Source organism: Equus quagga, chromosome 5 (assembly GCF_021613505.1).
Source record: "Equus quagga isolate Etosha38 chromosome 5, UCLA_HA_Equagga_1.0, whole genome shotgun sequence".
In the NCBI taxonomy this organism is placed as follows: domain Eukaryota; kingdom Metazoa; phylum Chordata; class Mammalia; order Perissodactyla; family Equidae; genus Equus; species Equus quagga.
The window spans coordinates 60,749,787-60,776,147 of NC_060271.1; the positions used below are offsets into that span (position 1 = coordinate 60,749,787).

Genomic DNA, 26,361 nt, shown 5'->3' on the forward strand with positions numbered 1-26,361 from the left:
GGAATTTAGCAGCAAAGGTTTGAAACAGCCAGCAGAAAACCCAACCAAAAACAAACGAAAAACTCCAAGACCAGCTGAAGAGGTCATTAAGAGTTGAGAAGATCTTTGTGTGTTTTAATTGGTGAATACTGACAGAGAAATTGCCAAACAGCTTTGGATGGATTTGCTTGAGGGCGGCTTGTGGCTTGTCCCCACCAGAGTCTCCTCGGGACGAAGATGTCCTCCCAGGGCCAGCAGGCTCTGCTGACATGGTGTATGATGCCCTCAGAGGATGAGGAGCTGCGGGGAGGGCCCCTGACAATCTCACAGCCCTTTGTGCCCGGGAAGTCTCATCCAGGCATCAGGTCCTGCCCTGGGGAGCTGTTGGGGCCAATGGGCCCTGGCACAATAGCACCCTGGGTCTCCAGCCACCACACCTGCAGCCCTGAGGAGGCTCACAGAGGCGCAGTGGGATGGTCTCATTTCAAATGCTTGGTCCCTCTCCGTACGTGGTCAGAATGGACAGCTCATGGCATGGGTCTTTTTTTGAAAATGTGTCCAGGAACTTACTTCTCTCCATAGGGACTGGGAAGGAAACAGAGCTGTGCAGAGGGAAGGGGTGAGGGTCCCACAGGGGAGAGGGGGCTGTGCCTGCTGAGGCTGTGGGTGCAGCCTCAGAAGTGCTGGGGAGTCTGAGCTGGGGCTGCCCTGGACTGCGGGCAGATTTTCAGCTTTAGGACTGTAGGAGAAAAACTAAAATAAACAGGCAAACTCCTGGAGTGTGATACTTGTTTAAAAAATAAAGTAAAAAAAATAAAGAAATTGTGGTCCAGAAAACAAAAAAACAGCAGAGGGTAGTGGAAAGACACGGGGAGAGGGAGTCCTCCCACCGCAGAGACGCAGGGCCGCCCCCTCTGAGAGAAGGGCAGGGATCTGCTCCAGGCGGCCCTTCCTGTCCCTTGGATTCAATGCAGATCCGCCCCAGCGCCGCCTCCACCGCCCTCCTCCGGGGCTGGCAGGGCTGAGAGCAGCCACCTCCCCTCAGACGGACAGACTGAAGCTCCAGCACCGAGTGGAGCAGACTATGTGTGCAAGGTTCCTGGCGTGGTGCTGGCTCTGAAGGCAGGAAGAGAAGGGGTGGTGGCCAGAGCTAGTCTGAACGACGCCCCTGCAGACCCCCAGCCTGCAGCTGCGGGCAGGACGAGGATCTCGTCTCAGCGCGATCCCGGACGCGGAGGTCGCCCATATTAACGCACCCAGTGGAAAGACGAGGGAGACCGACCCAGCTTAAGAACAGTTAAAGTAATGGTGACCCGAGCGGTGCCGCGGTGGGGAGTTTGGAGCCTAGTTAGTGATGGTTCTCATTCTTAAGGGATCCTGATCCCCTGCGAAGAGGGAAAGCGTGCGAAGCCCTTCGTCAAAGCGGCTTTTCCTGCTCCCCACGGGAGATGGCACCCGGGCGTGGGACGCAGGAGTCAGGCCCGCGCTCCAGCTGGGCAAGCCCGCCGTGAGCCCTCCGCGTGGTTCAGGGCGGCGCCCCAGGCAGTCTGGCTGGTCCCTTGGGGGCGGGGCGGGCGGCGGCCCGGGCTCCTCCCTCGTCAGCCCCTGGCGTCTCTGCTCTTAACCCGCGCGGGAACCGGGGGCGCCCGAGCCACTGGGCTCCCTGGAGCAAACGAGCGGTCAGCGCGGAGCTGGACACCAGCATGCCAACATGGATGACAACATTAAAGTCTTCACCACCTTCCCCTACCTGCTCTTCATCTTCGAGTTTGTGAGTAGCTGGCGCGCCCGAGCCGAGGAGGGGACGGGATGGGTCGAACCTCGCGCTGTCCAGGGGGCTCCGCACAGCCGTCTGGACCGGATCCACAACTTGCTGGGTCTGGGAGCATCAGGATGGCGGGGCCGGAGCGAGGAGAGTCTCCCCCGACCCAAGTCGGTTGGCCCCTTCTAGACCAACGACAAAGTGGGAAGCAGTCTCCAGAACTAGGTGGAAAAACCACATTCGCGGGCAACATGGGTCAGATGTTGGGAGCCGGCCAGGGTCCTTCGTTTCGCCCTGGTTCCATAGCTGTGCTCCTGACCCCATTAACATGGAGGGAGAGGAAGCCCTTATTGGAGAGGGACATTCTTGTAGAGGTGTCCAGCTTTGTCCAGGGTTAGGATTTCCTTTATAAAAATCGGCAAAAGAAGCCTGAGCATCACCAACCGAGGTTTGGGGATTGGGCTGGTGTAGGAGGAACTGAATCCGGATGATTCTCTTCTGGCCTTTGAAACTTGCTGACAAGAGAATGTATTTCCGACAACTTTGATCTGGAAATAATAAAACAGACGACCGTTTGATCCACAGTCATTCTGCCCTGTGTGTGGAGTAGGGGGAGGGGAGAGGCTGGCCCAAACAGTACCCTGCCTTGGCTGACCTTGAGCCATCCAAAGGCCCCCCTACCTGTGGTTGGTTCCTTCTTAGGCTGCAGCCACACAGGTCAGCTGTTAGCTGCTGGAAAGCACTTCCTACCCTGGACTCCTGGTACAGTGCTCACTGTGTCAGGAACTTCAGACCACGCTCAGCCTAAACTCCCCAAGGGCCACAGGCCCTTACCTGGGAGAGGCTGCTTGTGTGTTCTGTGGGCGCCCGGAGATGCAGCCGGGGAGGCTCTTTTTCTTGCACCCCCACCACACAAGAGTTGGTTGGAAGTTTGTCTTTAAACCTGACTGTTTAAAAACAGGACCCCAGCTCCTTCTTGCCTGATTGGAGGTGGGGGGGTGTGACCAGGAAAGGGAGCAGGCTCTGTCATCCATGGAGGGTTTGGGGAAAGGGCTAAGGGGACCTAGGTCACCTGGTGTCACCGTTTCACTGCATTTGTGAGGGTTGAGTTGAGCCCACACCTGGGTGTATCCAGAGTGATGTCAAGTCCTGGGGCCAGCCAGGGTCAAGGAGGTGGCATCTAGAAGAAACCCTGGACACCACTGCCCCCCGCATTTATAGATAGGGACACTCAGGCCAGAGTGGGGAGGGGCTTGCACCCACTGGCACATCCTTTCCCCAACTGGCTCCTCTGGGTGCATCTGTTCAGGGCTTGGCCTGTGCTTGCCTGAGGCTGGACGTCTGAAGATGAGCACACAGCGCCCAGGATGAGTGGTGGTGGTTCCTTCAGAGGCCACTGTGTTTACAAAGGCAGATTCATGACCAAAGAGATGGTGGCTAATGGTGAGGTGTGATGGGCAGAGGGATTTTTAAGCAACAAAAGGTCCTCCTAGTGTCTCTTCAGGTGTCCTAATGAGGGGCTTCCTCTGCCTTTGCAGCTGTTTGGGGAGCACTGTGACAAGAGTCATGAGAGGGTGTTAGCTGGGCTTCATGCAGAGGACTCTGGGGCACCTCCTTCTCTTGCCTTCACAAGAGCTGGCTCAGGCGGCAGCAGGAGATGGCGGGTGTGGGGGACCTGGCTTCACAGAAGAGTGTCCCAGCCCAGAGGAAGGATTGCCCCTGGGGGAGGGACAGCCCAGCCAGGCACGGTGGTCTGTTGGGGAGGGAACAGGAGGATCCCCAAAATCCCACTAAGTGAAAGGAGACAGCAGGGGGTGGGAAATCTCAGAGCCCTGGGTTAGTGGAAACTTTCTCCTCCAGGGTGGTTTTGTGACCTATCATAGCAGGGGCTTTTAGAAGAGATAATTTTGCCTTGTCCAGACCACTTCCCTCTCAGCTGTCTTAGAAGTTGTTTTTACTCCTCTACCGCAGTCCCTGCTCCCCAGATGCTGACCCCACCTCCACTTCCTGAGAGATGCTGGGCACCTCAGCTGTCGCCTCCAAACTCTCTCTTCCTCTCTAGATTGGGGGTGGCTCCCAGGGAGCAGGGAGAACAGGAAAGAAGGCAGACACCAGTCCTTTAAGTTTCCTCTGCACACTTTGTACATACGAAGCTGGATGTGGTTTGTTGTATGAAAGAGCAGAGAATGAAAGGGCCCAAGGAGGTGCTGGCCGCCCTGGGAGAGGTTTTTTAATTATGGACCATTACAACACAACAACAAAAAGATAAAGAAGCCAGTTAGAAAATGGGCAAAGGACTTGAATAGACATTTTTCCAAAGAAGATATATTAATGGACAATAAGCATAAGAAAAGATACTCAATATCATTAGTCATTAGAAAGATGAAATCAAAACCACAGTGAGGTACCATTTCAAATGAAATTAGAATGACTGTTATCAAAAAACTGGAAAATAGCAAGTGTGGGCTAGGATGTGGAGAGTTGGAGCCCTCACACATTGCTGGTGGGAATGTGAAATGGTTCATCCACTGTTGAAATCAGTTTGGAGGTTTCTCAAAACAATCACCATATGACCCAGCAATTCCACACCTAGATTTATAACCAGAAGAATTGAAAACAGGGACCTGAATAGGGGCATGCACATGTGTGTTCATAGCAGCTCTATTCACAGTAACTGACAGGTGGAAACAACCAAAATGTCCCATCAGCAGATGAATGGACGAACTGTGATATATTCACCCAATGGAATACTATGCAGCCATAGAAAGGGATGAAGTACTAAGACATTCCACAACATTGGAAACACTGTGCTGAGTAAAGGAAGCCAGACACAGAGCCAGCCCTGATGGCCTACCAGTTAAAGTTCGATGTGCTCTGCTCCAGCGGCTTGAGTTCAGTTCCTGGGTGTGGAACCACACCACTTGTCTGTCAGTAGCCATGCTGTGGTGGTGGCTCATATAGAAGAACCAGAACTTACAGCTATACACAGCTATGTACTAGGGCTTTTGGAGTGGTAGAGGAGTGGGGAGAAAAGGAAGGAAAAAAAAAGGAGGAAGATTGGCAACAGATGTTAGCTTGGGGTGAATCTTCCCATGCAAAAAAAAAGAAAAAGAAGCCTGACATGAGGGTCACATATTGATTCCCTTTATATAAAATATCCTAAATGGGTAAATCCACAGAGATAGAACACAAACTGGTGGTTTGCCAGGGGCTGAGGGGAGAGGAAATGGGGAACAACTGCTTAATGGGTATGGGATTTCTTTTTGGGGGATGAAAATGTTTGAGATTACATGGAGCTGGTGGTTGCACACCATCAAAAACGTATTAAGTGCCATTGAACTGGTCAGTGTAAAATGGTTTATTTTATGTTATGCCGACTTCACTAATATTTTAGAAAACAATAACAAATATTCCAAATGTTACAGAAAAGTATGTATAATACTTTAATAGGCACCCATGTAATTATCACTCAGCTTTGTCAAATCTTAATATTTTGCTTTATTGACTTTTAGTACGAGGGAAATAATCTTTTCAGGTGGCTTCTAAGCCCTGGATGTGCCACTGTCTTACTCCCCTCCCTCTATCCTCAGGAGCCCCAGGCTGGACATGGTGGTCCTGACACCCAGGCAGGGTCAGCCCTTCCCTGCACCCTGGCTGCCTGTGAGCTCCACGGGGCTCTGTTTTCTGTGTTTTCACACTTCATGGAAATAGTGTCGTCCTGTCTTGTCCTTCTGCAGCGAGCTTTCCATGCAATGGTGTTGAGGTTTATATACATTGATGCTGTTTGTCCATTCTTCTGATGATGGACATTTTTCCTATTTCCAGGTGTGGCTTTTTGCTGTTGCAGACGGCATTGCTAAAGCACATTCTTGTATTGGCCTCTGTGGTTACATATTAGGAATTTCTTGGGGGACACACAGAGGATTGGACTCACTGGGTAATAGGGAATGCACATCTTCATCTTCCCAGCTGTTACCACATTGCTGTCCAAAAGAGTTATTCCAATTTACACAGCCCAGGAGCGGAGTCACTGGGAAGCTTATGAAGCTTAATTGAGCTCAGGACCCCCACTTGCTCAGGCCCCTTCCAAGACCCAGACTCCTTTTTTATCCTTTTATAAAGAAAGTCCCCAAATTTTATAAGCTTCAGGCTAACCCTGGACCTTCCCGAATCCCACTGGCAGCAGGTGAAAGTCCCCATTGTTCCTCATCATGGCCACACTTGGCACCATCAGACTTAGTAATTTTCTGCTAGTCTAAAGAGTGTGAAATTGTTACTGCACCAAGCTTGTTTTTGCCTGCCGCCTGGAAAGCCAAACACCAAGACAATGAGGTTGCAGCAGAGAGGGGGTTTAATCACAAAGCAGCCATGTGAGGAAGCAAGAGCATGAGTCTCAAGTCTGCTTCCCTGAAAATTGGGGCTCAGGGATATTTATGGATTAGGGGGGCAAAGTGCTCTGAAATGTGGAGCTGGGTGATTGGAAGTGAGAAAAGGTGAGGTAATTGATTATCTGTCCAAACGTAGCCAGACTCCATGCCTCTTCACAGGAGGCATGCTCACAAAACGGCGGTGTGAGCATGATCTGACTGTGGAATTTTTAGTCTCTTGCCATCAAAAGGTTGCTTATTGGATGTCTGTGGGGGCCCAGTTGCTGAGTTGGTGGTCTCAACTGGCCTGGAGTGGACAAAGGGGTTCTAATTCCTGAAGAACAGCTCACCAATTCACCTGAAGGAGCACACCGCTTACCATGGTGACCCAGGGTCCAGGGAGATGTTATCTACAGGGGCCTAGTGGGAGTCAGATAGCATAGTGTCTAAGCAGCACAGTTAACAATGGGTGGTCTAAACAGCTAAAAGCTATAATCAGTAATTGCAAAAAGGATAAAAACCTTTAGTTCCTAGCTACTTAATAATCAATGACTATCTGTTTGCCAGTTTCAATCCCCCTATTCTTTGGTCATTCCTCATTCTTGAGGGATTTGGGGTGACGACTGACCTAGCTACTTCCTGCTGAATTGAGGCATAGAGCTGGGTTAGAGGAATGAAACTGTTTAGCACTCATTTGGAAATATTCTCTTGTTCCTGGCTTCAGGTTGACACTTTGCGTTATTAGAATTTTGTACCTTGCTTAACAGTTTTGGAGCAACATCTAAAGGTACATTTTATGATCAAGTATCCGACCAGAAGGATAAGAAGTATAGACAACCCAAATTTTAACAGTCTCTGAAAAACAGACCTAATCCCAGTGGGGCCTCCATCTGATCTCCAGGTGGGGGCAGACATCTGGTCTCAGTTCCTGATAGTCTTTTATGTTACTGGATATGCGTCAGAGACTGGAGCAACGCCCTATACCCTGATCTTTCAGTTGTCCTTGATGATGGCTATAGGTCATTCAAAGTTACAATATGGTTTCTTTTCTACAATATGGCTTCCTTTATGTCAGCCGTGTGCTGAGCTGGTATCAGAATAGTTGATTACTTTTTAAATCTGTCGTCCAGTGAGTTGATTACTCACAGTTCCTATTTCCATGCCTGAGCTCCCAATAGCCTGGGAGGGGCAGATGTGAAACCCTTGGCCTCCAGGAGCAACAGGATGGGGCTCCCCTCCCCTCCCAAGGCGGGGACACTGCCCACCAGAGCAGGGAAGGGCGATGGCTCAGGGTGGGGCATGGCAACCTTGCCCTGCCCAGCACCCCACACCAGAGCTCCTGCCCTCTGAAAGCTCAGGGTCCTCACGGGAGGTGGAAGGCAGCCCAGCCAGGGCTGTGATCCTGCCTCTCTGAGCCCCCAGAGCCCACAGGCCACGCTGCTGTTGCAGGCAGTGGGGTCCCAGTGCACCCCACACAGGCCCCAGTGGAACGTCCATGGTCTCCCCTCCCCAACAGCTGCACCCAGGGCTCTGCTTCTGGCCTGTTCCCTGTCCCCACCCAAGGGGGACATTCCTTTTGGAACCACAGTCTCTGTTTCTTCCTCCTCCTCCCCCCTTCTAAACCAGGGGCATCCTGACACTGGGCCCCCATTCATAGCACAGGATGTTAATATAGGATGCTGTTTGTCTCAGCTCTGGCCAGGCCCCAAGAGGAAACTTCTCTCACAAAGCACCAGGAGGTACCCCCCACTTTCAGAATTTGGGGAGGAAATGCCTGGAAAGGGGTAGTGAAGTCATTAACCCAGCTCCCTCCCCCCAGCCTGTGTGCAGTGCAGCCCCTGAAAGAACGGCTGGAATGGAGAGAACTTTTCTGTGGACAGAGCCTGCTGGAGTGCCACCCCCTCTCCAGGGTGGGCGCCCCCTCCTCGCATGCCCCTCAGGAGCTTGGGGACTCAGGAGCAGGGTCACCTGGTGGGAGGCAGCGCTTGTAGGGTGCACTTTTGGGGGGGGGGGGGGGGGGGGGAGCCACCTGGAGTTGGTTTGCAGTTTCCATTCTTATAGTGAAGTGGACACAGTAGTTACTAACATGAACCTGTGTCTGTGACCCAAGGTGACTGGAGACTTTTTGTTATTTGAGAGTGACCGAACAAGTCCTGGGACCAGCCCTAGATTTTTATTTGTGTGAGGAACAGCGGCCGCCAGGCCAGGACTGGGCAGTGGGGTGGCGGGCAGGGTGACAGAGCAGCTCTCTGGTGAGTGGTCCACGTTCTGGCTCCATTGAGAAGGCCACGCCCCCTCAGGCCTGCTTGTCACATACACACCCTGGAGGTTCTGTGTCACTAGGTCCAGGGCAGGCCCAGGAATGTGCGTTTGATAAGCACTGACAGCCCCCATGGATTCAGCGAGGTTTGGAGTGGTCATTGGTAGGCCAGCCCACCCCCTTGATGTTGTTATGGGGGAGAGGATAGTCTTGTTGATGCAAATAATCCATGACCAACCTAATCAAATCAAAATTGGAGTGAGTTTATTATGAGCCAGAGTGAGGATTATAACCTGGGAAGGCCTTAGAACACAGTCCGGAGAAGCATGGGTTTCAGTACAGTCTTATGTCTTTTTAGAATGAAGAACATACATTAAACACACCCAGGATACATTTCCACCAAAATTTCAAAGAGGTATTCAGTCGCAAATTAGCAGGTCAACGTGACTCTGATGTCAGGAAAAGGGACTAATTTGGGCTGGCATTACCAATAGAGCATAGGAGGGGAAGTCTGCATTCTTATCTTAAGAGAGTACATTCTTTACTTAAATGGTTAAACAGATGTACAGTGCATGTTTGATAGGCCATAAGTCAGGCTTTTTAGTTCAAGCTAAGTCATTTTTGAACTCGAATAGTTACCCTATATGCCTCAATATGTGAACATTTCTTGTCACCAGAGACTGAGAAATAGTGTTTTGGACCAAAGGCCACCAAGGGCAGGCCCTATGAGATACCCCAGCAGGTGTCCTCCTTGGGTGCTGATGGATGAGGACAGTGGGTGGGCCCCTCGTCCCTGGAGCACTGATGCCATAGGGAAGTGTGGCCGACTCCTCACAGGTTGCAGACTGTCCCAGGAGCAGGAGCAGCTCCCTGGGTTCTCTGCATCCTGGGCCCTGACTTGCCCTCTGCATTCTGGTGGAAGGTTTGGTTCCTGGTTGGCTCCTGCTGGGCCCCAGCAGCATAATGACTTCCTAGGGGGATGGCCTGGCCTTGAGTCTCTGCTCCAGGCTCTCTAGCACTCCCAGCTCATTAATAGCTGCCATTCTGTCCACACTGGGGCAACCACCCCTGTGGTGAATCATTTTGTGGCACCAAGGCCCTCGGGCCTGAGAAAAATATGCAGGAGCCAGAAGAAAAGCCTTGTCACCAGCCATCACACCTTGATCTGCACAGGCAGTGGAAGAGGAAGGCCCAGGGCCACCCAGCCCCTCTCAGCTGACCTGAAATTGCACCCCAGAGCCCCCCTCCTGTTAGAAGGCAGTTGGGCTGGAGGGGAGGGGGCAGGAAGAGGAGGAGGAGGGGGAGGACCCCGAAACTCCTGGATCCACCTTTGAAGGAGGCCCTTGGAGGGCTCAGGGCATAGGCTTTGGGGGCAGACACTCCAGGAAAAGAGGAAAGGAGGAAGGACTGGAGATGAAGGCCACATCCTGACCCTGGTAGTGGGGGTGGGAGTGGGGTGACAAAGGTCGTGTTGATGGACCCGGGGGTGAGGACCACAGGCCTGTGCCTGCTGAAGAGGGAGCGATGTCCTTCAGGGTTTGGATCTTTTGCTTGTTTTTGGTCTTAAACACACACCTTGGTGTTCTTTCCTCTGAAGGGACAGAGCCTGTTAGCCAGTGGGGGGTGGGGGAGGGGAGGCTGCCTCCCATTGCTGCCTCCTTTGGGTTCTCTGCTCCTCTAGACCTGGGGTGGCTGCGAGCAGGACGAAGGCTACCGGGCAGTCTCCTCTCCCTCCATGTTACTGTTCTCATGGCCATTTCCAAAGCTGGCCCTACACACAGGAGGTTTCATGGTGAACTGCCTGTGGGTGACCTTGAGTAACTGCCACACGCAGGGCCGTCCTGACCTGGCTCCACAACCAGCCTGTCAGAGCTGGCCCTCAGCAGCTGTGGGAGTGTGAGCGGGCCACTGCGCCTCAGTTTCTGCATCAATGAAATGGGGATATTAAAATATAAATTAAAAAGATAAATAAAAGAAGGGAAACCCTTCCTGGGCAGGGTGCACAAGGCAGTGGGGGAGTGAGATTTGGGGGTGAGTGGGGCTGTGGAGGGCACACGTGACGTGTCCTTGGGAACCCCAAGTACTGTGGGTTTTCCCTGCAGAGTGACTCTAAGTAGTCAATCCTCTGCTCAGAGCTGCCCCTGGTCAGCCTGATGGGGAGGCCAAAGGGAACAGGGGTCAAAGGAACCAGTTACCAGTGGGCCCAGGATTAAACCTTTCAAAACTGATTTGTCATTGGTATCAGTGCATCACCGTCTGGGAAGATGTTGGTTCAGGGAGGCGGCAGCCTCTGGCGCATAATTGTGCCCACCTCCTCCAACCTCCATCCCGCCATGTGGCTGCTTGGTGATAAGCCAGGGACGGTTGGACTGAGGGCCCTGGCGGGAAGGAACCACCCAGCTGTTACATCTTAGGACTCTTTCCAGAACCAGCCCCACAGTCCTCGCTGGTCTCCATTTGTGATGCTCCTTTGGTGCAGGTGGCATGGTGGGGCTAAGTCCTCTGTCCTTCGGGCCTGGCTTGCCCAACACCTCCACCTGGAAGCCTACCCTGAAGGCACACTTTTACTGTCCTGGAGGCCTTTGCTTGTGGTCTGTCTCCCATCTGGACCCCGAGTCTGCCCCTGTCCTGGCCCAGACCGTGGCCTCTGAGACACTTGTTCTCAGCGTGCACTGGTAGGAAAGCCAGCTCTCACCTGGCTAATGTTTATGAATCACAAGAGAGTCCTTGACTCCAAGGGCAGAGAGAGGGTGAAACTGACAGTCACCACCACTCCCCAGGGAGACCCCAGAGAAGTGCTGGGCCATTGATGGGCGGTTTCTTCTCACTGTCGGCAGGTGCACACCTGTTTTGTAGGCTGACCACATTGATCACCTATTTGGTGACTCCCATCAATACCCTTTGTTTGTCTTGCACTGAAGCCTCTCCCGTCCGGTCTACATTTCCATAGATTTTGTCTCTTAGGGGTGGCTTACTGTATTTTTCACAGAATCTTCTTGTTTCTGTTCATCCTGAGGGTAAATTCAGTGGTATAGTCGTGGTGGGAAACATTTCCACCCAGGTGAGGACAGGCCTGTGTGAGAGCCCCAGCTTTGTGGTCTAGGGCAGTGTCCTTCCCTCAGGAGCTGGTGACTGTCCTCTGCCTCGTGGGGGAGGCCGACACTGGTCAGCGATCATCCGTCATGCTCACGGCCGGTGCTGGGGAGCAGAGGGGTAGCGGGTGCTACGGGGAGCAGACTGCGCGGGGAGGGACTTCGGGAAGTGGAGGGAGGGCTGAGCAGGGCCTCTCCCAGGCCACCCTCGCCCTGGTAACATCAGCTACAGACCTGGACGCCCTCCTCTCTCTGTGAATCCCAAATCTCTTTCCCTCTCTCTACAAACAGACTCATGGCCCGTGAGTCCTGGGTTTGCCGTCAGTGTAGATGAAAGGACACAATCTAAGCTGCCTTGGGAGGGATGGTGGCACGATAGGTCCCCTGGAAGGAGGGAGCCTGCTCATGAAGGGCGCAAGAGGGCAGAGCAACTGGAGCAGGTAAACTGAGTCAGGTGGCCTTAATGTCACTCCCCATGTTCACCTTGGGAGCAGCCTCAGAGGTCAGACTCCCAATAATTGACAGAAAGGTAGGGGGTCCCCACACAAGAGTCTTCTGACTCCCCCCAGACACCTCCCCTGGGTTCAGAGTGGGGGGTCCTGAGCAGATTTCTGGGTCCCCTTTGCTGGGCAGAGGTGCTGAGCTGTGTTCACCCTCACTGGGGCCCCGACACTGTCACCAGGACCTGACTCTGCCCTTGCTGGACCCAGAGCTGCTCCACTGGACCTGGTAGCAGGACTGGAAGAGAGAGGACAGGAAGGGAGAGGTGGGCTCCATTTATTCGTGTGTGTCTTTGAATAAAGTCTGTCTCCCTCGATGGACCTGCCCTCAGTGCTGACCGTGGTCGTGGTCACTCTGTGCGTCTGTTAAATGCATGAATGCATGAATGAATGAATGAGTGAATGAGTGGATGAGCGAGTAGCAAGTAAAGGAAGCCCCTCCGTGGACTTGCTGAGCTGAGGTCCTCCACATGAGGGGGTGGGGCTCACACAGAACTCGGGGGGCTGGCAGAAGCCCCTCCGTGTTTGCCTCCTGCTCTCCCTGCCTCTCAGCCCCAGGCCGCCCTCAGCCCTGTTCTCTGGGGTCTGGGAGGCCCCAGTGTGTCGGGGGCTTGGTCTTTCTCCTCTGACCTCCTCTCTGAGCTTCTCATGCCCCCTGGGGTAGGGTCCTCTTGACTTCACCTTGATGCCATTGCCCTTCCCTGCAGGATCTCATCCTTAACCAGCCTCCACACACACTCACACACACACTCACACACACACACTCACACACGGGACATGCCCTCTACTCTAACTCACAGAGTGGTTCACTTTTGAGTCAGCAACCCTTAGAGTTGGGACCGTGAACCTCTCCTTGGGCACACATTCACTGTGCTGGTCAGTCCCCTCCATAGCACCCCTCCTGGCATTGCGTGGTCCCTGACTTCTGACAGAGCTCGGTGGGGACAAACGCTTCCAGCAGCAGAATCGGGGCTGCTGATCCTGAGGCCTTGGGAGAGTACCCAGGGCCCAGAGCGCACAGCACCTGGGACGAGCCTCATCCGGTGTGGTCAGCTTTTCTGTTCCTTCCTGGAGGATGACTTTTGCCCACCTGACCTAAGTGACAAGATGGCTGAGTGTTGGGAGCACAGCCTGTGTTCTGTGCTCAGAGTCCTTTACTTCTCGAGTTCAAGGCACCAACTCCTGTCACACGCACCCCGTGCCCTCGGAGCTGGTGGGAGTTCTGACGCTGGGCTCCGAGGGGCCGCACGAGCAGACGTGTGTGTGGGAAGCGCTCTGTGGTTCACGTCTTGACTGGTTATTGGAAGAGGCTCTGCTTGTGGAGACCCTGACACAGTAAAATGGAGCCCCCGAGAAAATCCAGAGAATTTGAGCAATTCCTCTGCACTGACCTCAGGTGTCCACGTCCTGCAGCAAGAACACTGGACGGTTGTGCACACTGAGCTCCTTCAGCCCTGCACGAGCAGGGGGACACCACAAAGATCACAAGAACGTGCCGGAGGATCACTTCCCCTTTGTGACCGAGGCTCACTGTTTGCAGGAGGACTTGCTCATATTTTTACGTTCTTTGTGTTTTCTTCAGCAAAAGGAGACCTTTTCCTCAACTTTCAGTTTCTGGGTGATCATAGGGTTTTCTCTTTTTGGTGATTTTGAAGGTGCCTTTAAACCCTGCGTTGCACCCGGATGAGGAGGGGGTCCCTGTGCACGGTGAGATCCTAGCCCTCCTGAGATGTCACGTGGTTACAGGGGAGGCTCTGCCTCATCGTGTGACAGCTGTGACAGTGAGCACTTCAAGTGCTCCCCACGTGCCAGGCTTCTGGGCCCAACCCCATGAGGCAGGCACTGCTGTTATCACTGTTTTTCAGAGAGGGAACAGAGAGGTTAAGTGACTCGCCCAGGGACAACAGGCCACCCAGCTAGTAAGTGACAGAGCTGATTCCAACTCGGTAACTCTGGCTCTAAAGTCTACACCCTTAACCATCCTTCCCTGCCTCCTGTGGATTAATTCAGAAAGAAAAAGAGAGAACCTTCTGTAAGATTACACAAGAGCTCCCCCCATGACTAGCTCCTGAGGGAATTTTTTTCACAAAAGTCATTTGATCGGGTAGACCACGGATGTAAACTCTATTAAGCCTTCGGAAATTTTTGTCTCGTTTTGTACATTATCCTTGGTTCTTAGAGAACCTCAGTTCTGCTCAGCATCCTAAACTGGACTGAATTAAAGATGGGCGGTTTCCAGTCCTGAAACACCAGGGTGGGTGGGGCCTCAGATCACCAGGTCAACCCCATTCACAGACGCTGAGACTGGGTCCCAGCGTCTAGAGGACACCCAAGGTCGAGCTAGTGTCACGTTCAAGGCAAGAGAGGGACTGAAGCTTAAGGAGAGGAGACGGGAGGGGAGGGGAGGGGAAGAGAGGAGAGGAGAGGGGAGGAGGGGAGAGGGAAGTTTGCCCATGTCCAGGCGGGAACTGCAGGGCATCTGGGCCGGTGTCGCTGAGCCGGGCAGGGCGTGCAGACAGCAGGCGCTTCTTCTTCTGTCTGAGGGTGTCACCAGAGCATCGTCCACAGGCTCGTGTGGTGTAGACACATCCCCAGGCCTTTGACAAAGAGCCCGGGTGTCTGTTCCCTGTCCTGTAACTCTGCTTCTCTGCAGTCTAGTCAGACCCTGGGCCCAGACCTGGGCATCGGTGTTCTTCCAGGTGTGTCAGTGATTCCAGTGTAGACTGAGGGCTGAGGACCACAGAGCCTTAGCCCAGGCCCCGCCCCCATTTTCCAGCTTGGGGACCTGGGCCCAGAGAGAGAGCTCCACCAGGTGACTGTCGGCCCCCCGACTTAGAGACCTTCGTCTGAGAGCACACCAGCCAGCTGCACCCTCTCTGGTGTGGAGGACGGTGACCCAGGGGCAGGCGGGGGTGGGGGAAGTCCAGCCTGTACTGTAGACAGAGACGAAGGGAAACTGAGGCCCTGCCTCCACTTGTGCGCCTGATGTTTCAAGGTGATCGCCTCTGAGCATTTTGCCGCCTGGAGGCTGGGAGCTGCTTAGTTTTCTTTATGAAGGAAAATGCTTGAACCCTCACCTACCCCTTTGCTCTTGACAAGTATTTGTCCAGTGGGGTCCTGATGTCAGGATGGGGTGGGCTGCTCCCTGCCCAGGAGGCCTGGTCTCCCTGGGTGTGGGCGCAGCGTCTGCTCTCCCTGGTGCTCTCTGCACACTGAGTAGGGGGAGGGCGGCAGGCGCTGGCTGTGTCCGTGATTCCCACCGAATCCCAGCTTTGCACTGAGCGGGGCCTGGAGGCCTCCACACTGGCCCAGCGATCAGTTCTGTCTCAGGCTCACCCTCCCTCGAGCCCCCTCTCCTGCCGCTTCTTGTCCCCCACCTCGTGCATGGCTCCCCGGCCTTCTGAAGCCCTCACTGGTGCTCCAGCATCCTCTGCACTCGGCGTGTACTCGTCCCTCCCCGTGGAGAGCTGCTTGGTGACCCTGTGGCCAGGTCAGCCAGTTACATCCATCTCTCCCTTCAAAACTCCACGCCACAGTCCAGGCTGCTTGGCCTACTCAGGTGGGGCATCATCCTGCATTGTACCGGGCTGCCTCTGCATCTGTCTCCACCGGGCTGTGGGCCTCCTGGGTGAGCAGTGTCCTACCCCAGTTGTTGGGTGGTGCTGGCACAGCGCCAGCAGCTTCAGACTCACCTCCATGGTTTCAGCCAGTTTGCACCAGCCCGCAGTGTGGGGAGACAGCTGCAAAATGCCGTTACAGACGAGGAAGCCGAGGCCCAAGAGGCTGAGTCACATGCTCCAGCTCCTCCAGCACATGCTGGGAGAGAGCCCCTCTCCAGGGCTCACGTGTGCCCCCGCCCATGTAGACGCTGCGTGGTGCAGATGCTGCGGGAGCTGGCATGTGCCCTGGAGGAGCTGGGCCTTCACAGCTGCATAGCTGTTCCAGCTGTGACCCTTCCAGCACGCATCCGCACTGGAGCTCTCACAGCAGCCGTGTCTGTGTCCAGGGCGCTGCTCACAGACATCCAGCTGGAATAGAGCCTCTGTTCTCAGCCTCGACTCTTTTCCTTGCTCCACCCGTCCTCTCTCAGGGGTGTTCTGCACCCACCTCAACCCCCTCCCAGGTGGTCCCCTGTGCAGGTCGCCCTGCATTTCTCCCCTGGGCACCTGCTGGGCAGGGCTGTGAGGGGTACAGGGTAGGCCCACAGCCCATCTCCTGGGAGCAAAACCCCCAGGGGTTAATCATTTCCTCTGTGTGAGGACATTCCCTTCACATGACGTGTCACTTAGAATATGTTTCTGGGACAGACGGGGCCTGGTGGCATGTGTGCTATGAGAACGTCCCTGGGAACCAGAGGCTCCTCTGCTCTTCCCAGTTGGAGGCTCCAGAGAGATGAGCCACATTCACTCAGTGTCCCCACATGGTGGGTCAGAATGGCCGGTGGGCTGTGCTGTGATGGTGGAGATATTTCGTAAAGGTCCCCTCGAGGGAGAATTTCTAACTTGGAAAGACATTTATGCCAAATGAAAGAAGCTCATCACAAAAGTCCACCTTTTATTATATGATTCAGCTATTGTGAAGGTTCAGAATAGGGGAATCCATAGAGACGGGAAGTGGGTCAGTGGTCGCTTAGGGATGGGAGGGGTGGAGGGAGCCGTAGCTAAAGGGCACAGGGTTTCTTTGAGGTGGTGAAAATGTGCTAAAATTGTATCTGGAGATGATGGCTGCACATGTCTGTAAATATCCTAAACCATTGAATTGCTGCTTTAAATGGATGAGCTGTATAGTGTGTGAATTCTCTCTCATTAAAGCTGTCCAAAACTTCTCCCCGCCATCTTACCATGAAACTCAGTGCTACAGAGAAACCAAACAAAGAAAAAGTCAGCATGATTTTTAAAGGCCCTTTGTAAGGTGGTGCACCCAGAGGCGGGACAGGGTCCTCTGGTCCCAGGGGGCAGGGCTGGGATGGAGCATAGGGTGGGCTTTGTTCCTGTGGATGGAATTCTTACCAGAGATCCCGGGGATCTGCATAAGGGTGTGTGTGAGTGTGTGAGAGTGAGTGCATGTGAGTGTGTGAGTGTGTGTGAGAGAGAGAGCATTCCTAGGGAGCTGGAACACAGTCTTCCTCACACTGGTGGAAGCGCACACCCAAAGCAGGTGGAGAGTCGGGGTAACCTTGAAGCTTCCCTCTGCACTGGGGGCTGGGAGCTCAGCCCAGAGCTGCGGCCCCGTCTCGCTGGCGCTCACTCAGGACTCTGTGAGGAGCACTCAGTGTGGGGACTGCGCTCTGACTTCCCCTCACTCTTCCTGCCTTTGATTCCTGACTGAGCCACACGGGGAGGAATCGAGCTGAACGGGGTCCAGGGCACTGAGCCTGAGACCAGGGTACCCCTGTGCCTTAATTTACCTCCTATGTATTTTACAGTTAATTTGTCCAGAATAGCTATGTCACTAGCTTAAAAATAAAAGCCATGTCCTTCTCCAGGTCACCTCTGCTCAGGCTGTGGGGGAGCTCCAAATCCCTGGCTGCCCCCTGAGCCCTTCTCCTTGCCTTAGTCAAAAAACTGAAGAGTGACAAAGAGAACTGTTTCCCCCACATGGTATTCAGCATCCCTCAATGCCATGTCCACTGGCAACATACAAGCACCTCGGGCCCGCTGGTCCCAAGTGGGATTCCATCATGGAGGGCTCTCCCTTCCACATGCAGCGCCAGCTGCTCCTCTGGGATTTGGTCCATCAGCCACTTGTTTGGGCACACCCTTCTCCCAGGAGGCCCTGAAGGTCAGGGAACCAACTCGGACACTGACACATGGCTGGACGGGTTTTCCCTGTGTCCCACACCCAAGAGTCAAACCTGAGCAAGGGGGACCTCACCCCCTCCCTCACCTGGTAGGGACAGTGCCACTTTGTGACTAACCAGATCCACCTGTCTTGTGCTAGATGCTGCAAAGGGGCAGTGCAGGGCTCACTGAAAGCACGTGAACAGGGACCTAACTTAGATTGGTATTTTTTGGATGGTCACCTGTTGACCAGGAAAAGGATGCCTAGGAGAAGCGTGTCCCAGGCCCTTGCCTCTGCCCACGGGATGGGCATGCCCGATCCTCCCTCCTCTCCATGCCACACTCTCGTGCCTCCTGAATCCTAATCCGTCTCAGCCATCAGCATGCTCATGTCCCTGTGTCAGTGCCCGTGATGGAAAAGGCCAAGTAACCTGTTTGATCTTAAAGGCAACTGTGGATGAAAGCGACACACATATCTTATCTGTGGCAGTCTGAGGATTTGCATTTAACTGATTTTGCTCCAGTGACTTTAAGTTGTAAAGTGTGTCCCACTGCCTCTGTCACGTGCCTTCCTCCAGGCCATCTCAGGTTCATCAGTAGAGGAAGTCTTCTGGGCAGAGATGCCCAGATCTGATTCATTAAGCCCAGTTTGGTTTTGATCCCTCCAGATTCTTCATTGCACTGATTTTTCTACCAAATGTGATTCTCTCCTGATGCTTCTCAGCTAAGAGGCTCGGAGAACCCCTGTGAGGATAGTGGTGTCTCTTACCCAGCAGGTGGGTAGCAGGTCAGGGAGGCGAGGTCAAGGTACCACTTGAGTTCACACCACAGGGGACATAGGCCTGGGAAGCAGCCCGTCCTCAGCCCCCAGATGCTCAGGAGGATGGTGCAAGTATCACGGTACCTTGGAATCTCTGACTGCAAAGCCATCTCCCCTGTGTCCCAGCCCACTCCCAACACAGGGCTTATCTGCATGAGGATCGTGGATGAGGCTGAGCTGACATCACTGGGATGAAGAGCGGAAGAGAAGTACAGAGAGTCCCTGCTTGGGGTGTGCTTGTCCACAGGGGGAGCGGGACTGTGGCACTGAGGGGTGTTGTGACCCCCACATCTGTCCTTACGCTCCTCTTTGGGGCTCACTGACCATGTGAACATCAATTGGAGTGTCTTCTGGGTAATGCCAGGGGAGTGCTGCTCTCATGCCATCCTCAGTCTCCCAAGAAGCCCAGGCTGACCTGGGTTCTCTCTCCAGACCCAACTCCGTGACTCAGAGTACTTCCTGGAGGTAGGGATTTAAGCGGCCAATTTTTTAAAAAAATGCTAGTGATGTTGTGTGCCCAATTTATTTTGCCAATAAAGACCTAAAGAATCTTCGCATCACTACCTTTTCATAACAGAAAGGATATTTTTATATCAAAAATACTAGGAAGGATATAATCTCAGAATTAGCCCTTCTAATGATAACACCGGATGGTGTAAGTCCTTTCTTGGGATGATGAATTACTTACCTTCCATGTTCCTCAGTTTCCCCATCTGACAAAGGGGTCAGTACCTTGCTCATAGGATGATTGTATGAACCCTAACTGAGTTAATATTTGTAAAGTGATTAGGACAGTGCTTGGCATATAAATGTGATATAAGTGCTCATTAAATAAAAAATTAAATTATATTTAAAAGTGAATAAAGGCAGGCATGCAGAACATTGGGCAAGAGTGAGACTGGAGATCAGGCTAGAGCCTTGGGGGCTGAAGGATTCATTCTTGGTGAGGAAAATGCCCCCCGCTGTTCTCTGCCTCCTTCCTGTTTTTCTGCCCCTCGTGCCCCAGCGTGACCTCTGGGTCTGGCCCTTCCTGGGCGTGGACTCTCCTGGCCCGATGCTCACCCTGCCCTCCTTCCCTCTGCAGGTCTTTGGGGGCCTCGTGTGGATCCTGGTCGCCTCGTCCCTGGTGCCCCTCCCCCTGACCCAGGGCTGGGTGATGTTCGTGTCCGTGTTCTGCTTCATAAACACCACTGTCCTGTTCTTCTTGTACGTAATTAGTGGCAACTATGAGGAGACTTCCTGGGTCTTCCTGGTGAGTCCTAGCAGTGGATGTTTGAGGAGGGTGGGTAGTATTGGACCATCTCCCCTGGGAGGCTGGCTTTTCCAGTGCTGGGTGAGGCTGCCCTGTAGACATCTCCCACCCATGTTCCAAGGCTGAGCTGGCTGGGCCTTCAGCTCCGAGCTGTGCACAGCAGCCCAGAGCTCCCTGCAGCCAGGAGGGCAGGAAAAGGTGATGGCAGAGGTTGACTGTCACCATCTCCTCTCATTGGGGCTGCTCTGCTTCCTCCTGTGTGACTGCCTTTTTCATGGATAACCAGCAGCCCAACCCCCCTCCCATCCCACCTGCACCTGCCAGGGCCCTGTTGGCACCTTCCATCATCCAGGGGGACTGGTTTCCATCTCCTGGGAGCAGGGTCCTGGGGGCTGGCCTTGGCTGCCCGGTGTGAGGCCATGCTTACTGCTCAGCTCCATGTCACAGCTTCTAAAGCCAGGTCACCAGAGAGGGAGCTGATGGGGGAGAGAGATGGCCTGTGGTCTCTGTTCTGCATAAATTCTGCCTTGAGGCCCATGAAGAGGGCAAAACTTACACATAGAAGGGCTGGGGCCATTTGGCCGGGCATCTCACTCTCAAAAGGTCTCCTACTTGCACTTGTGAAACCACCTCCAAATTACAACTACTCAGAACCCCATTCCAGTACTTTTTTGCTTGTAAACACACCTGGAGCCCCCTGACTCTCCCCCCAAGAAAAGGAACAACAAAACTACAATGGAAATGGCGTGGGCCTCTCTTCCCTGCACTGGTCACTGAGGCCACATCGGAACCAGGACTGTGACCACGTATGACACTTCTCAGGTCCAGAACCAACTTCTGCCTATTCAGTCGCAAGCTGCCCCCTCACTTGATCCCCCCTCAAGGGAGAGCAGTGTCCCTTCTCCACTGAAGTCCTTACTCTGCCCCCAGACCAGCAAGATAAAACTCAGCTGACAAACGACCTCTGTGGGGGGTGGTTTGGAGGGGGTGGTGATGGGTGAATGGGGTGGGAGGAGTCAAAGGAAGTAGCAGAAGATGACCAAGGGAACTGAGCCATGCTGGGCAGGGACAGGTGGGGTGGATGGGCCCTGCTGGGACCACAGATGCCCCACATTCCCACATATGGTCTCCCTACCTCTCTGACGGCCCTTTTTAACCCTGCAGGAGGCAGCCTACCACTGTATTGCCTCCGTGTTTTATCTCAGCGTCTCCATCCTGGAAGGTTTGGCTACTATCGTTATACATGATGGCTTCGCGTACGAACATTACCTTGAGAATGTTTTTGCTACGGTGAGTGCCCCAGTCAACCTGCCCATATTCACAGCTCCCACCGCCCACTGACAGGGTCTGAGCGGAAGGCTGCCCGAGCCCTCCCCTCTGTTTTTAGTTCACTGACTTTTGAATGAAATAGACCATCTCCTCATCATGAAGACACAAAGTCCCAGAGAAGGGGGGAGACGTGCCCAAGACTGCCTTTGTCACCCACTCAGGGCTGCATTGCCCAGGCGTGGGCTGGCCTAGGGTCCAGGCCTGGGTGGGCTTTGAAGAGGGCAGGTGTGTGAGGACATGACCGCTGATGCCCGGCACCGTCCAAGCTCTCCGTGAATGATCGATTGAACCCTCACAGCAGCCCTGGGGGGTGGGCGCTGTGTCATCCCCATTTCACAGATGGAGAGCCAGGGCACCACGAGCAGGATAACGTGCTCCAGGGTCACTGGGAATGGGTGGGGCTGGTGTCAGGCCAGGTGCCCTGTCAGCACCCTCAGCACCAGCTTGGAGCAGTGAGTCTGGCCCCTGGGTGTCCTGGCCCCCTGAGCGGTCTTCCATGGAAGCACAGTCAGGGGCGGGAGACTGAGGCCTGGGGTGAAAATCGAGTGGCCAGGGTCTCCCCAGGCCCTGGCTCTGGGCTGGGCTGTGGGGGGGGTCCTTCTGGGCCCAGCGAGTCCAGACCCCAAGCTGTGGGTGTTTGCTGTGTCATCAGGCCTCAGCTCCTCCTGACGGTGTCTCCTGCCCCACAGCTCTGAGCACCTGTGGGAGGAGGAGGGGCCGGAGGTCATGTCTCCTCCAGCTCCCCGTGCACGTCCCCTGTGCTCCCTGAGCCTCGGCCTGCTCCTCTGTGAAATGGGATGGCAATTCCTGTCCCTTCCCCTCGAGGACTGTGGATATTGAACAGCTTCCTGCTGAGGACTCACAGGAGTCCTGAGGGGAGCAGGGCTTGAGCTTCGTCCACCCCGTCAGCAGAACAAACGTGGGGGCCGACTGTGTGTGACTGAGGGCATGGTGTGTGCAGGTATCTGAGCTCTAAAAGGAACGTTCTCCACTGCGGGGCCAGACACACTGGTGGGGGAGGTAATGTGAGGTCGTGACCTGGATTTTCTTTTTATGGAATGGATCAGAATGACAGGAGTAAGAGAATATATTGTTTCATAGAACTTTTTTCCAGAGCCGTGCATGGTGGGCTTGCACACGTGTGCTGACTCATCATTCCAAATGTATTTCTAGCCAAGGGTATTATTTAAAAAATAAGAAAAAGTTTCAGAAATAGTGCTCCTCAGATTTCTAGAGGTCAACCTCCGAATTATGGAAATCCCAAGGTCAAACGTAGTGACAGATCACAGGATGTCAGCTCCAGGAGCCAAAGCTGTGCCATCCCCCCAGTTTGGAGAGGACAGAGCAGAGGCTGAGAGAATCCCACAGGGTGGGCACTGTTGGGCTCTGGGAAAGGTTCCTCAAAGACTTGTCTGCTGGTCCCTATAGGCCTGTCCCCTGCCCTGGGGAAGCCACATGCTCCTCTTAAGCTCCCAGCCTACTCCCCAGGTCCATCAACATGGCCACCTCATGGTCCCTGCACCCCTCAAATGTCCCACAGTATGGGAATGTCTCCCATATTGGCTCATCTCCCAAGATGGCTGGTTTCTAAACAGTAGCACAGCCAGGCAGCCCCTAGGATGCTCTTCCTTCCCTTGGGAGGCTGGTCATCCACTTCCTCCTCCATCCTTCAAATGACTCTGTTTCATCTCCCCCTCATCTAGAGAGCCTTATACCTCCCCCATCCCAACCCCAGAAGCCTTCTCTCCAAACAGACATCAGCAAGGCCTTTGACAACAACCTCCGTAAAGTTATTGTGGACAACAGTAATGACACGTAGAAGGAATTTGGCTACTGGGTCCACTTGACGGAACAACACAGATAGGGTGGATTAATGCCCCTGCCCGCTGGACAGATCTCTAGCTGAGAACCACTGGGCTCTACCGTACTCCAACTTCTCTTTACGTTTTATTGAAATGCAACACACATCCGGAGAAGTGAGCAGGATGCAAGTGCACAGCTTGATGACTTTCCATAAAGTGAACCCCTCTGTGTAACAAGCATCCAGATTAAGAAATAGAGCATCATAAACAGCTCCCAGAAACCCCTTTCCTGTGCTGCCGCCATCACTGTGCACCCACACCAAGGATGACCATGGACCTGATTCCTAGCTGCCTAGCTTGATTTCACCTGATTTTGAACTTCATGTGAATGGAGTTGCACAGTGTGTGTCTTTTCTCTCTGGCTTCTTTCTCTCCGCCTTAGGTTTGTGAGGCTCATCCCACTGTTGGGTGGAGATGCAGACTATTTCTTCTCGTTGCTGTAGAGTATTCCATTCATGACTATACCAGCATCTCTTTATCCAGTCCACAATTGATGTGTCCCCCTTTCTGTTAGCTGAGTTGGAGAAACGTGAGCACACCCAGGCAGAGTCAGGAGTGCCAGAACCAGGAATCACGATGTCCTCAGCAGGCAGGGGCGCTGGGCTGAAACCATCAAGGGGAATTATGAGCCTGGTTCAATGTGAAGTCCCGCCTTTCTGTTCAGAATATCAGCTGTGTCCATACACAGGGGGAAGGAGTCCTGGTCACTCAGGGTTCAACCCCAGACCCTGCCCAGCCATCACACGGCCTCCCATGGTCTCGGGGAGGCCCGTCCAGGCTGTGGGAGGCGTCTCAAAACCTTCTCCTCAGACCCCTGGCCTTTGGGAGCATCTGGCCTGCCTCTCACCCTCTGTGACTCCTAACTGGGACCTGCCTCAGAAGCTGAGCTTCTCCCCCGTTTGCTGACAGCAGAGTGTGTGCACCAAAGGGATCCCTGGGGTTGGTGGGAGCTGACTGAGGGGAGCTGGAAATTTCTGCAGAGATCTGGAGGCTTCTGGATCCTAACAGTGGGGGGCAATAATGGCAGCCATTGAGGGAAAGGGGTTTATGAAAGTGTAAGGATATCCTTTCATGTCCCTGCCGTCCGTGTCCCCAAGGTGCCATTTCTTGCCCTCACTTGGAAAATAAGCTCTGTGTCCTGTTCCTGTGGGGACTTCTGAGGAGCCTCTGCCAAGGGTTCTCGCTGGGTCTGGAGTTGCCCAGACAGTAACCTCCTCCCGCCTGATGGGCTGAGGTGTTTTGGGGGGCTGCTCACCCATGGTGGCTGCTCCTTTCAGCCGGGCTGCCTCAGAGTTCCCGGATGAGCTTTCTCAGACGTGTGATCAAATACTCAGCCTACTCATCGCTTCTGGAAACGAGGGTGAAGGGTTCACCCTGTGTGGGGTGGGCGAGGGTAGGCCTGGTGACGGCTGGTGTCTCTGGGCATTTTCACGGGTCATGGACGCTTAGCCGCCCTAAGTGTTGTGCCTGGTTGGACACTCCTGACCCCACGCCCCAGGTCACAGATCCAGGAGCAGATATGGGACTCGGGGGCAGCGGGCCTTTAGGAATAGGTGGTGCCCAGTGAGCACAGCAGGTCAGGGGCTTGACAGGCCACAGGTGACCGTTTGCCATGTTTCCAGGGCCTTTGTTCGCAGCATCAAAACAGCCGACTGCATCTTCCCAGCAGCTTTCTCAGGAGCCCCTCCTTTGCAGCATCTCACAATCCCACCTCCCTGTCCCTGTCCCTCAGTCCTGTGAGCCTGGCTCCTCACCCGTATCTATGAGATCATGATCCTAGAATAACATTCTGATGGGTCTGAGGACGTCCAGGCAGCATTGAGACCTTCACCAGAGCCAGCAAACCCTGTGTTCATGTTCTCCAACCGAGGCTGCTGGGCTCACAGCTGGTGGACCCGGCTCTTCCTGGTGTGGAGGAAGCAAGTTTCCCACGGAGAGCAGTTGGTACTCATCTGTGAGTGTCATTTGAGGGGTCTCTGTGGATGCCCATTTCCAGGTGTTGGCAGCAGCATCATGATGTGAAATGGAGACAGTGGACCTTGCACACCACGTCCAGGGGATCGTTAGGTTTCCTGGAGCTCTGTGCTGAAAGCATTGAGGGCCACATCTGTGCTCAGCAAGAAAGGATGTCTGTGTGGGTGGTGGGAAGCAGTGGTCCACACACTTCAGGTCTGTCATCCAAGCGCCATGTGAGCAGCTGGCCCAGTGTGGATGACCCATGCCTTGCCCTCTCCCCCCTCATACCCATTAACGGTTATTTATCTTGGTTTCAGGTGTTTTCATCCATAGCCACTCTGCTGTACGTGGAACATGCATGGTTTTCTTTAATCAGATGGAAGTGGTTTTCCTTAAGGAGGAAAAAAACTTCATCTCAAAACCCAGACAGTGTTAACTGATTGGCCGCCTTCCAGCATAACTTTTCAGCATGCAGAAATGCTCTCGATGGTGGAAAAAGAAACCAAAACAAGAGCAACGCTGTGTGTTTTGTGGGAGTTATGCTGACTCTCCATGTCCCCTCCTGTCAGGGTTGGGACTTGCCATGTTTAACCTCCAACTACTGAGCCATCTTTCTTTCAGGGTCATCTCCTATTTGGAAAGGGGGCGGTGGGGTGGAGTGTGGGGACTGTGACCTGAGAGACCACGAAACAAAGATCCCTGCTGAGTCCTGGACCAGAGCTTGAGAACTCTCGACTGGAATCTTCCACAGGCTCTTTTGAGCCCCCATCTGGTGGCGTGTTTCTAAGTCTTCATGGAGATTCTCCCTGTCATAGGGATAAAACTCACCCAACAAGTACTTACAGATGTCCACGGTGAAGATGATCAAGCTTTGAAACACTTTATAAAGTGCCTTATGTTTAATCCTTTTGTTGGGTGTTTGTGGGTTTTGTTTTGACTCCCCAGTATCAGGACCATCATTCCAGGTTTCTTTCTGAGGAATCCTGAGCTTAGACTGAATCTCCAGAGGCGGCATCCAGTGGCAGTTCAGATGACAGCTGTGTGTGCTCGGCCACTGCACTTAGGGAGCCCGGCGCTTGGTCTCCCACCCTCCCCAGCTACCAGGGGAGCTCAGATGGCTACTGAGGGGGCCTCAGATGGCTTCACCCTCTCTGGAAACTCACCAAGTACCAGCCTGGGGGTCCCCTTCTTTTTCCTACAAGACAAAGGGGTCTGTGCTCAATTGGAAAGTCCTCAAGCCGCAAGAAACCAGGTGCAGAAGTTTCCTCTCACTCTGTGAAGCTGATCAGAGATGTTCTGGGCAGTGGGCTGTGTGTTCTGTTCCAGTTAATGATGTGGATAATAAGCTGTGTTTAGAATTTCCTTGGGCCACTCCATAGGGGAGGAAGGGGACCAGACTGCA

The 26,361-nt window shown here is 53.8% G+C and overlaps 1 protein-coding gene across 1 annotated transcript; it reads left to right on the forward strand.

The window, feature by feature from the left end:
- Nucleotides 1-1,047: 1,047 nt before the first annotated feature.
- LOC124239097 (myelin and lymphocyte protein-like) lies at nucleotides 1,048-25,583 on the forward strand. The gene is made up of 4 exons (XM_046660482.1): nucleotides 1,048-1,750; nucleotides 19,645-19,812; nucleotides 20,977-21,102; nucleotides 25,277-25,583. Exons 1-4 carry the CDS (start codon nucleotides 1,691-1,693, stop codon nucleotides 25,397-25,399), a joined length of 477 nt encoding a protein of 158 aa, XP_046516438.1. The 5' UTR covers nucleotides 1,048-1,690; the 3' UTR covers nucleotides 25,400-25,583.
- The last annotated feature ends 778 nt before the right edge of the window (nucleotides 25,584-26,361 follow it).

Coding starts and splice junctions, on each gene's coding strand:
- LOC124239097 (XM_046660482.1), top strand. CDS start 1,691: ATGGATGACAACATTAAAGTCTTCACCACCTTCCCCTACCTGCTCTTC. Junction 1,751..19,644: donor TGCTCTTCATCTTCGAGTTT/GTGAGTAGCTGG, acceptor TTCCCTCTGCAG/GTCTTTGGGGGCCTCGTGTG. Junction 21,103..25,276: donor TTGAGAATGTTTTTGCTACG/GTGAGTGCCCCA, acceptor TCTTGGTTTCAG/GTGTTTTCATCCATAGCCAC.